Here is a 12,329-nt window from a genome sequence, read left to right on the forward strand (position 1 = left end):
CAAGACAAAAATAAAACATGAAAAATTAGTAAGCCATACACATAGAATACTACTATCTGTTAGAGTACATAGAACTGACATAAATTGTAAGATATTAGAGATTTAGTATGGTCATAAGAAAGACTTCATGAGGGTGATGGAACTCAGATTTAAGCTGAACTTGGAAAGATCTATCAGTTGGGGGTGAAAAGTCAACTTTGTGTGAACAGTATAAGAAAATGTTCAGAAGGGAAGCCAAAGGTACATTTTGGGGAGCAGTAAAGAGACATTAGCCTTGGTCTCATGCGTGAACTGGTGAAGAGTAGTGGTGTATTTGGGAAAACCATTAGTGCCAAGTTATAGAAAGCTTTGAATTCCAGACAGAAATGTTTTTATTCAGTTATGATAATGGGAAATACTTAATGATTTTTGGTAGGGCAATAAAATTATTTAAATAGTGTTTTTGAAAAAAAGTATTTCGGTGATTCATATGGGTAGATTGGTAAGAAAGAAACTGGAAGCAGTGATATTACTGTGTTCCGTTAAATAAGGCCCTGGAACTAGGGAGAAACTGATAAGGAAAGAGAGGAGAAGATGAATGTGAAAAGCTTAAAGGTTACCAGTGAAATGTGCGATGGATGGATTTGATGTGAGTGGGTTTAAGAGTGATTTCAGTTAAGAAAAAATTTTTTTCTGGGCTGTGATAGCGTGATTTACAGAAACAGGTAAGCTTGACTGGGAAGCAAGGTGATGAGCTCCTTTCCAGGCAAGCGTAGCAGGATGTGATGACAGCATACTCAAACGTAAGTGCACAACAGGAAGATGGAAATGGGTAGATGGAGGCTCAGGAGAGAGGGTCAAGTTTGAAATGTAGGAATCAGCAGCAGAGAAATAGTAGTCAAAGTACCGTAGTGAGTTCTTCAGTGAGGATTAGAGAGCAAATCTACCTCTTGAGAATGTCTCTCATTACTGTGTACACAAACCACAACATGAATCAAGAAGAGATTGCTAGAGGAGTAGGAACCAGGAGGTCTTTATTTACTCTTTAGTACCCTGGAGAGGGGTGTGAAATTCAGAGATAAGAAATTACTCACAGTGATATAGAAATTTTCCTAATGGCCTCTGATTCATTGCTAGTCATGTCTCACCAACTCCATGTAAGTCATTATAAAACACACCACTTTGTCATGAAGGGTATATGCACCATTTGGCTTTGATGTGAAATGAATTATAATGTGTTCTCATCACAATTGTGATTTTATAAATTGTTTCACAAAAGTAGAATGTTCTAACCTATACTGTTGAGTAAATAATAAATATATGCATATCCACAATTCCTTTTCCAAAACTTTGAGGACAGATGTTTTAAAATTCAGAATATTTTAGATTTTGAAGTTAAAAAATATACTATATATTACATAATACCCCCATTGGGGTCTTATAATCAAATAGAGTGATTTCTCCAATGGAATGTATTGATATTCACATTCCATGGGATATCTAAAGATTAAGCCTCACATCTTTTCAAGACTGGTTTTTCTGCAAAATGAGTTCAGGTCGACTTTTACTACCAAACGAATAGTAAAAAAAGTGTGGATTTTGGAGTTATTTGGATTTTGGATTGTTGGATAAAGGGTTATAGACATGCAATAATTTTAGAAAGGGAAAAACTGAAAAAAAATAAAGGCAGACAGAGAGTTTGGTGTTAGGCAGGGGTGCATGGTAGTGGGACTCCATAGAAGATGGTCAACAAAGACTTTGAACTAAAGTTAGGAAGGAGCAAGCCTTATGGTTACAGAAGGGAATAGCAAGCATAAGGGCTGTGAGACAGGAATGAGCTTGGTCTCTTGGAGGAACATTAAGAAGGTGTGTGGCTGAAGTGGAATAAGTAAGACAAAATGTGATAGGAGATTGGTTAAGATATGTAGTCAGACAAGGAGCATGAGCCAGACCATCATGAGGACTTCTTGGCCATGTTTTTATTTTCAGTGTAATGGGAAGCCATTGGAAAGCTTGCAGCTGGCACTGGTGTGGTGTGATTTATATTTTTAAAAATCCATCTGGCTACAGGATATCAACAAGATAGTAGGGGAATAGAGAAAGTTTTAAGAGGCTATTGTGGAGATCCAGGAGAGAGTATGGCAGCTTGTACCAGTATGGTCATGGTGAACAAATGGATAAGTAGCCCGTTTCTAACCACATCTGATGATAGAGCCTACAGAACTTGATTTTTTGTATTTGAGGTATAAGAGAAAGAGGACCATGAAGAATAATTCTAACGTATGGATAGTGGTATGAATATATGAAAAGTAGTACCAAACAGGGGAAGACAGAGAATGGCAAGGAAATGGAGTCAAAAACCAGGAATTCTTTTTGGATAGATTAAGATTCAGATGATTATTAAGCATAGTTATAGCCACAGGAATACATGAAATATAATAGTGGCTACTATTTATTGAGTGATTAGAATGTGCTATGTCCTCTTCTAAGTTCTTTAAGTTTCTTAACTCGTTAGATCTTCACAACAATTCTACAAACTATCTACTGATTTTATTCACATTTTACAGATTAAGGAACTAAAACACAGAGAATACAAGTAATCTACCCCAAATTGCACAGATTTTAAACATCTGAGCCAGCAGTTTTAAAACTGAGTCTAAAGTTTTCCCTTCTTTAGGATTAAGATGGACTTTATAAAAGATGTCTGAGTTTTTAAATGTGAAAAGGTATTCAATTTGTGCAAATTAAGGGATCCTTTGTGTTCTCATTTTATTCATCGGTAAGCTTTCCCCTCCCAACTTCTCCTATACAATGCCATATGCATAATAGGCATTTGGTTAATTTTTTAAAAATATTTTAAATAAATGAATGAGAATAATCATGACAATGTTGAAGTAATCTTTGTGCACATCTCTGTAGTATTTCCCTATTAATGGATTGCATTTTTTAAAATGATTTCAGATTGGGTTGAATTTAGTCCATATGAGATTGGCATGGCTAAATATGGTACTTTTATGGCTCCTGACTTATTTGGAAGTAAATTTTTTATGGGAACAGTTGTAAAGAAATATGAAGAAAACCCCTTGCATTTCTTAATGGGTAAGTGATAAAAATCTACCATGAGTTTGTTTGACTGTTTTAAATCCTGGTGCATTCTAAGTTATTCTGTTTTTGCTTTATTTTAGGTGTCTGGGGGAGTGCCTTTTCTATATTGTTCAACAGAGTCTTGGGAGTTTCTGGCTCACAAAGTAAAGGTTCCACAATGGAAGAAGAACTAGGTATTGTAAAAACATGCTTACATTGATAATAATTACACTGTATTGGTAAATTTCATTAACACATATGTTGAGAGAAAATTAGATGATCATAAAGACTGTAATTGTTCTAAAGTAGGCTAGGCTAAGCTGTGGTGTTCAGTAGATTAGATGTATTCAATGCATGTGCATCTTACAAAATTTTCAGTTTATAGTGGGTTTATTGGGACATAACCCCATTGTAATTTGAGGAAGATCTGTACTCCTTTTATCAATAAGGGTAGCTTTTCGAAGATTAGATTCAACAACACTTTAACGCAGTATAACACTTAAGTTCACGCTTGTCAGTTCATTTACCTCTTAAATACTTCTCACAGCTTATTCATACCAAAAAAGATGGAAAAAGTGTTTCAAATCACATCTAATAAATTATCACCAATGAGTTTCTTTAAATCTAACTCACTAGCCCACCATAAATTAAAAATAATATTTACAAAACTTGAAAAAGACGAACTCAATTGAGGACCAGCAGTATTCATTTGTTATAATATTTATACCATAGAAACATATGTTTTCTTTAATGAATAAATTTGATTTAAAGTAAACGAAACAAAACATGCATTCAGTATCTCCTAAATGTCTTGCCATCTGTAGCTCAGTCAACCCTAAATTTGTTATGGTTATTTTGACTGGCGGGGGGATGGAGCAGGGAGATGTTAAATTTGAATTTGGGGCCAGCCTAGCTGAGGCTGGGGAGAATGGTCCTGTAGATTATCAGCACACTACCTACCTACTACCTCTTGTCTGTATGTGAAGTATCACACATTAATTTGAGGACAGAGTTAACAGAACAGCATAAATGACTTTCTCAACAATCGATTTATCTGAAGAATACTTGCACGTAAAAAACTTACCATAAGATTTTTCTGACAAGCCATCCTTAGTTATTGCAGACAGACGGTTTATTTAATTAAGCTTTATATGCAAAACAAAAATACAATTGTACTTTAATTAATGTACTACAAATTGGCTTATAAGTAGTACGATCACTCTTCCTGTGAGAATTGACTTTAGATTTGTGATATTTATATTAAGTGCAGTAACTTGCTATAGTCCTTAATATCTGGGGGTAGTTCTTAGTAAATAATGGAGAAGTGATCTTATGATTGCAATACAGCCAAAGATTTTAATATAAAAATAAAAACAACCAAAAAGGCACTTTGTCCTTGAACTTGCTCCTGTCCTCCGAGCATCACTCAGTGAATAAGCAGCCAAGGTTGCTGGAACTTTTGAGTGTTCTCTGACCTTAACTACAGAGCCACATGCTCTTAAGGGTAACTGAAAGGCAAAGTGCATAATGCTGAAAAGCTCTGACTTGATTTATTTTAATGAACATTACATCCCGGATGAATAACCTGTTCTCAACTCTAACTGTGGGAATAACTAACTCTTCTCTAAGATGTGATGAGTTCAGAAAAAAAGAAGAGAAAAAGAACAGAAGTACCACCTCTTATGAGGCTTACTTCTCTGTGTTCTTCTGTGTTAAATAATCCAGATAAATCCAGGGTTTGCTGCTTTTTCCTTCTAAGGCAGGAAGAGAATAGGACTGAAATAACACATCTGAAGGTGGATGAGGCAATGGCTGACGGCCAAGGAAAAGGAGAATGTTTATACTCAATATACTTGAATATTCTTTGTTGTGAGACATCCCCTTTGAGACCAGTGGTTTGGCAGCTTATTTACTTTCTCTGTGTGTCAGACTTAAGGGGAATATTGTGTTCTTGAGAACCACCGGCCAGCAGGATGCGTGTTACCTCAGATTAGGTAAGGGTTTCCAGAAATGAGACGAGAGTGATGACTGAGGGGAATCTGAGGACTCCTGGTGACCCTTTCATCCACTGGCCGACTAAAGTCTACCTCTTAAAGTGGTGTTCAAAGGTGGTTTTTGTTTTGTTTTCCTCTCTTTCAAAGACACACTTTAAGATAAATTGGAGCATAATATGGGGAAACCAAATGTTATACCTATATTTCTCTCAGTTTAAAAGCCCAAATGGCTCTCTATTACTGAAAGTTATAAATTTGGAGTCAGTTTCTTAGGATTAAAAAGAAAAATTCTACTGACTAACAGAAGGAAAAAAAGTCACTCTACAGATAAGGATTTCACGTACATGTCCAAAAATTTTTTTGATTTTTCTACAAATGTTGATTATAAAATGGTTTGTGTGCTCCATAATTTGGGTACCTTTTACTTGAAAAAAGACAAGTTATGCTAGGTTTTGTTTTTGTTTTACAGATTTATGGTTTCTATTTTAGTTTTTATAACTGCTCTCTTTAATATGTTCTGAGGAAGCACAAACTGATACCAAAACAGACATTTCAATAGACCATATTCAGTATTATTAAAATCAAAAGATATGTTAGTAGCTTCATTCATTTTGATGAAACAATTTTGTGGCCCCCTTGTAAATTTTGGCTTTACCCTGTACTGACCTTCATAAACATCATTTCAACATATTTAATTGAAGAAAAAAACATTTGATATAATAAGAATTATATAATCAAGTTATTCTTTCTGTCAGAATTAAGATAAACAAATAAAAATTCTCCCCTTTAAAATCATGTATGAATAATTCTAAACTAATTTTTCATACCCTGAGAAATTTTGCTTTCAAATGAGAAATTTGAAAGTACTAGTAAAGCTAAGACATTTAGATTTACTAAATTGATCTAGATTTATACGAGTAAATCTAATAGACCTCACTGTGGTTTTGCTACAATTACTTCCTTACAGTAAATTTCATCGTGAGTCTTGACACCTGAGATTCTTCAATTGTTTTCTTTTCTTTCTGCAGAAAATATTACAGCAAAGCATATTGTGAGTAATGATAGCTCGGATAGTGATGATGAATCACAAGAACCCAAAGGTAAGAGAGCTGGAACCTCCTCTGGCAGAAGTGGATTAGGAAAGGACGTGAATGTATTGTCTGATTTTCTCACTCAGGATGCTAATGGTAGTCTCTGCTTAAGGCATTGAGTGATAGAATGGTAGCTTTCAATTCAGAGCAAGAATTAATGCCATATACATAATAAAATATGCAACACAAAAGTTGCATATTTTAAAATATGCAATAATTAAAAGTTATTTCATTTCTTTTAAATACCTCAAAAATATTATCAGTTGAACAGAGAACAAACTGAGATGGTAGAAATACCAAATTCTGTGATAAGTCTGATTAGAGCACCAGGCTTCTCAACATGGAAATTGTGATTTGGGAACATTTTTACATGGCTTTAATAATTAAAATTTAATCTTTTAAAATCTTATTATTAAGTAACCTGTAGAAAATGATGTTCTCACTCCATTCCTGAGCCTTATCCCATTGCCAACATTCTATCTCTCAGGAAGGGATCAGTGATGAAGTGCGGTAGAATTACTGAGAAATTTTTGTTTTGTATATTACTTTGTAGTACAAGCGAGAACTTCTACACCTTAACAAGGCAGCTTTTAGCTTTGTGTGGATCACGATATGGGGAGTCGGGGAAGAGATAAGGCAAGGATCACAGTTGTTATGTGGTAAAATGGAATGATTTTACATTTTGACACAGCCATTGGTACAAATATTCCCCATAGCTCAAAAGCCAAAACAAATAAACAAAAAACAAAGAGAAGATTTTATAACAACTGGGTGAACATGTCCTGTTATAGTTTGAATACAATCATCTAGATTTTAAAAGATATTAAATGCTTTCTTGTCCAAAACCTAAAGAACTCCACCAGCCAAGGTATAGATATTGGAAGAGCCTGTTTAATCTTTGCTGAATCCACACTAAAATTAAAGATCTCTTTTCATAGCTGGGCTGTTATTTTTCAGTTGTTCCGGTCTTTTTTTTTTTTAATTTTGAATTTCCTTTTAATGAAGGGAGATAGTACAAAGGGGGTAGATAGCATATGCCTAGCATTTCTAGAATTAATTATATATTGATTTGGGGACTATCAAGTAGATGTAATAATGGTTTATCAATTATTAAGTAAATTGCCAAAATGATCAGTACATTTGATCACCTCTGCAGTACTAGCTGGTTTTCTTAAGGCTGAGAAGTTCAAGGACCCTCTGAATACGGCTGCTTTGGTTTTAGTGCCAGCCTACATTGGAGAATGATATTTAGGATGTTTCTGAGGATTTCTTATTAGCTCTTAATATTCATTTTTAAAAAATAGCCTTTATAGGGCTTCCCTGGTGGCACAGTGGTTGAGAGTCCGCTTGCCGCTGTAGGGCACACGGGTTCGTGCCCAGGTCCGGGAAGATCCCACATGCCACGGAGCGGCTGGGCCCGTGAGCCATGGCTGCTGAGCCTGCGCGTCCGGAGCCTGTGCTCCGCAAAGGGAGAGGCCACAACAGTGAGAGGCCCGCGTACCGCAAAAAAAAAAAAAAAGCCTTTATTTATTAGAGTAGTTTTAGACTCACAGCAAAATTGAGCAAAAAGTACAGAGTTCCCATATATTTCCTGCACCCACACACATAGCCTTCACCACTTTCAGCATCTTATACCAGAGTGGTACATTTACTGCGATCAATGAACCTGTACTGACACATCATTATCACCCAAAGTCGAAGCTTTAGGATTCACTCTTGGTGTTGTATGTTCTACAGGTTTTCACAAATGTATAATGACATGTATCTACCTTTATAGTATCATACAGAGTACTTTCACTGCCCTAAAATCTTCTGTGCTCTATTTATCCCTCTGCTTCCCACCCCCAGCCCCTGGCAACCACTGATTTTCTTACTGTTGCCATCATTTTGCCTGTCTAGAATGTTATATAGTTGGAATCATACAGTGTGTAGCCTTTTCAGATTGGCTTCTTTCACTTAGTAATATGCATTCAAGTTTCCTCCATGTCTTTTTATGGCTTGACAGCTCATTTCTTTTCAGCACTGAATAATATTTCATTGTCTGGATATACCATAGTTTATCTGGTTACCTACTGAAGAATATCTTGGTGGCTTTCAAATTTTGGCAGTTATGAATAATGCTGCTATAAACATCCATGTTCAGATTTTTGTCTGGATATGTTTTCAACTCCTTTGCATAAAAATCAAGAAGCATGATTTCTGTATCATGTGATAATAAAGTTTTGTAAGAAACTTCCAAACTGTCTCGCAAAGTAATTGTTCCATTTTGTGTTTCCACCAGCAACGTATGAGAGTTCCTGTTGCTCCACATCCTCACCAGCATTCGGTGCTGTCAGTGTTTTGGATTTTGACATTTCTCATAGGTGTGTAGTGTCATCTTGGTGTTTTAATCTGCATTTCCTTGATGACATGTGACATGGAACATCTTTTCATATACTTACTTGCCATCTATATGTTTTCTTTGGTGAGGTGTCTACTAAGGTCTTTTGCCTGTTTTTAAATTGAGATGTTTGTTTTCTTATTGATGAGTTTTAAAAGTTCTTTGTATATTTTGGGTAGCAGTCCATTATCAGATGTGTCTTTTTTTTTTTTTTTTTTTAATTTTGGGGAGGATGAGCAGTTAACAGTTTTTTTAAACAATGTTTTACTTTGAGTAGAATTCTTTTTTTTTATTGTCTTTTTTTTTTTAATTGAAGGGTTAATCAATTCTCTTTCTTTCTTGGCCACCCCACACGGCTTGTGGGATCTCAGTTCCTTGACCAGGGATTGAACGTGGGCCATGGCAGTGAAAGTCCGGAATCCTAACTACTGGGCCATCGGGGATCTCCCCAGATGTGTCTTTTGCAAATATTTTCTCCCAGTCTGTGGCTTGTTTTCTCCTTCTCTTGATGCCCCTTCATTTTTAGTCACGTGATTCTGAACAAGGTCTTTAGGCATTTTCAACTTTAGTTTTTTTCAAGTCTGTACTGGCATCATTTTACGTACTCTCACAGAATTGCTGTAATCATCAAATTAGCAAGTGCATACAAAGGGTTTTAAGTTGTAAAGGGCTAATAAATAGAAATTTACTATTAGAATTTTAGCTAATAAGCAATAGATATGATTGTTGACTTTTGGGTTCGTCCCACAAATGATGTCACTTCCAAATACATCATAAGGAAAGCAGATCCACTGGTGGTATAGAAGTGGGATAAATTTAATAATAATAATAATAACAACAACAGTGATGATGAAGAAGAAGAAGAAAAAGAGGAGGGAGCTCCAAACCTTTGGAAAATAATGAAATGTCTTATTCATATCCTGTGTAACGAAGATATAAATCATTCATTTTAAAGCCTGATTCATTTTATTGAAAGATTTTCTTTGTTATACTTGGCATGAGAAAAATGTGGGAGTAGAAAAGACTGTATATTTGTTTTTTCATGACTAGGCAATCATCTGGATTGTTTATTGAGAGAAAGATCCCTCCATTTACTGAGCTCAGTTAAGCTAATCTTTTGAAGATAAAAATCAATATTTATTTTGGTCTTATGGATGTTTAGTTACCATTTATTGAAAATTATGAAGTTTGAACATAGATTCTTTTTTTCTTCTCTCAACACACACACACACATACACATACAGATTTATATATACATATATATTTATATCCAGGGTTCCCAGAAATCTGAACAGAAGGGATTTAGGTAGGGGAGATTGTACTCTACCATACAGTGTTCTTAGATTCGAGTTATGAATGAATAATATTGATAATGAGGATTATGACTCTATTACAACTATTTCTACTACCAACTAGTGTTTGTTGATAATTTAACTTGGGCTTTAATTTTTCTAAGAAACTTACATGAATGCATTAACTTAGTTTATCCTCACAACAACCCTATGAGGTTTACTGATGAGGAAATGAAGACTGAGAAGGGTCAACCAACTAGTTAACAATGGAGAGAGGATTGGAACCAGGGTAGTCTGGTTCTGGAGCCACTGCTCTAAATAACTACACAATGTAGCTTCCCAGTAGTAGTGATGAGTGCATAGATTTTAAGGAAAAATCATTGAAAACGGCTTCTTTTGGAAGATTCCTGAATTTTAACACATTTTAAAACATATGTTTAATTTACAGACTTCTGTTTTTTTTTTTTTTTTTTTGCGGTATGCGGGCCTCTCACTGTTGTGGCCTCTCCCTTTGCGGAGCACAGGCTCCGGACGCGCAGGCTCAGCGGCATGTGGGATCTTCCCGGACCGGGGCACGAACCCGTGTCCCCTGCATCGGCAGGCGGACTCTCAACCACTGCGCCACCAGGAAAGCCCTAATTTACAGACTTCTAAACCCCAAACTTTATAAGCAAGAATGAAATGACCGTTCAGAGGGCAAATATATGTTGAATCCTTCAGTTGTCTACTCTCAGTCTGCATGATTTCTGGATGTTTATTAAACAGGACAGGGAAGGAAACTTGGGAAAGGAAGGGGATTAGCTACTGTGGCTATTCCCTCTGTGTGTATGTGTGTGTGTGTGTGTGTGTGTGTGTGTGTGTGTGTGTGTATGTGTGTGTAGCCAGGGAAAAGAAAGAAAAGAATTGGGGAAAGGGAAGAACAGAAGTTTCTCTGGAAATTAAAGAATAGGCCAAGCAACACTGCCAAGAATACAGCCTTTAAACTGACTACCGGTAAACAGTACAGTAAGAATAAGTTAAGAACAAAAATGATTAATGGAAATATTTACTATAATTTACACAAATGTTTGTTGAATCAAAAGCTGTGGAGCTTCATCATTAATGTTAACATTCCATTGCCCAAAGATCTTTTTCGTTATTATGGATTTTTGGAGTCTGTATAATGATCTTTTCTTTTTCCTTAGGCACTGAAAATGAAGACGCAGAAAGGGAATATCAAAATGATAATCAAGCAAGTTGGGTCCAACGTATGATAATGGCCTTGGTGAGTGACTCAGCTTTGTTTAATACCAGAGAAGGACGAGCTGGGAAGGTGCACAACTTCATGCTGGGCTTGAATCTCAATACATCCTATCCAATGTCTCCTTTGAGAAACTTTACCACCCAGGAGTCCTTGGAGGAAGATGAATTGGATGCAGCTGTAGCAGGTAAGTACACAAAATGTAATCCATGGAAGCTAATTCAGGAGATCTTTCTTCCTTCTCTGGGGAGGAGCATTTTAATTATTAATAGTAATTAATTTACAATCAAATTTTAAAACATGCATTGAATGTATGAAGGGCTCTGAGTTGTTTTTTTGGAAGTAGAAATACATTGAGCAGGAAATGACATCGTCATGTCAGCATAAACAGTTTTCATTGAAATATTGAGGGGGACTTTGATCCTCTCTATATTGGTCAAGGTTCACTCACAGCAAACACAAAACCCTCTCCCTTGTTTAAGCAAAAGAGGTTTAAAGTAGGTGCTTACAAAATTGTTCCAGGGCTTGGAGGAGCAAGCTCCAGTCTGAGCATCTAGGAATGACTCCAAAAACACTTCAGGATCACCGTGACAAACGCCCCCCACAACAATGCTTGGCAGTAGAAATAGCAGAAACATAGCCTCTGTCTCATTTCCCCCTTCAAATCTCACGTGGGTGTTTCTCCTTGGCAGAGCATAGGTCTCAGCAGATCCAGAGTTGGGAGGGGATCTGGTACACGTGGTCCTCAGCCTATCTCTCCAGTGCAGAGCAGTAATGTGTGCCCCCTAGGGGTGTGAGTGGAGTTGAGTTCGCCCATCTGCAGTGTCCCTTCCAGTTCTCTGAAAGGTTAGGTAACTTTCTTAAGGCCACTTAAGAACCTCATAAGAACCCACTCACTTTCAGGTTTGTCACTTAACCAAACTCCAAAGAATACTTGCCTTGATTCTTCAGTTCCATGCATGTTCCAAATTAAAAGGTAAATTTGTCTTGGTGACTAATCACTGCATAATTATCTTTCTTATAATGCACCTAGCATCTTAAATTTTTTCTACTTCTTCATACCATCTTTTTCCCCTTAACTGCCCAAATGTCATTTCTCAATCATTTCTGCCTAAGAACATTGACAGGAGGCTATGAGAATGTAAATAGAAAAATTTCCAAAACACTTTCTACTACTGTTTAAGGATTCTACCTATAAAAATTAGACATGGCTTTAGATCTTATTATTGTTTAGGTAATGCTGTTTCTGTTTGTTGCTTGAGCTTAAGG

The 12,329-nt window shown here is 36.2% G+C and overlaps 1 protein-coding gene across 7 annotated transcripts in view; it reads left to right on the forward strand.

Annotated features, from left to right (window-relative positions):
* PLA2G4A (phospholipase A2 group IVA) overlaps positions 1-12,329 on the forward strand; it is a 167,985-nt gene that overhangs the window by 126,517 nt on the left and 29,139 nt on the right. For 6 of the 7 annotated variants that reach the window (XR_004351653.1, XM_032644442.1, XM_032644456.1 and 3 more), the window contains 4 exons: positions 2,941-3,078; positions 3,165-3,257; positions 6,086-6,157; positions 11,005-11,247. Coding sequence is in view for 6 of the 7 variants with exons in the window: in XM_032644442.1 (XP_032500333.1) it covers positions 2,941-3,078; positions 3,165-3,257; positions 6,086-6,157; positions 11,005-11,247 (546 nt within the window). In the remaining variant the exon portion in view is untranslated. The remainder of the gene's footprint in view (positions 1-2,940; positions 3,079-3,164; positions 3,258-6,085; positions 6,158-11,004; positions 11,248-12,329) is intronic. The other variant, XM_032644478.1, reaches the window with a different exon arrangement.

Source organism: Phocoena sinus, chromosome 1 (assembly GCF_008692025.1).
Source record: "Phocoena sinus isolate mPhoSin1 chromosome 1, mPhoSin1.pri, whole genome shotgun sequence".
NCBI lineage: Eukaryota > Metazoa > Chordata > Mammalia > Artiodactyla > Phocoenidae > Phocoena > Phocoena sinus.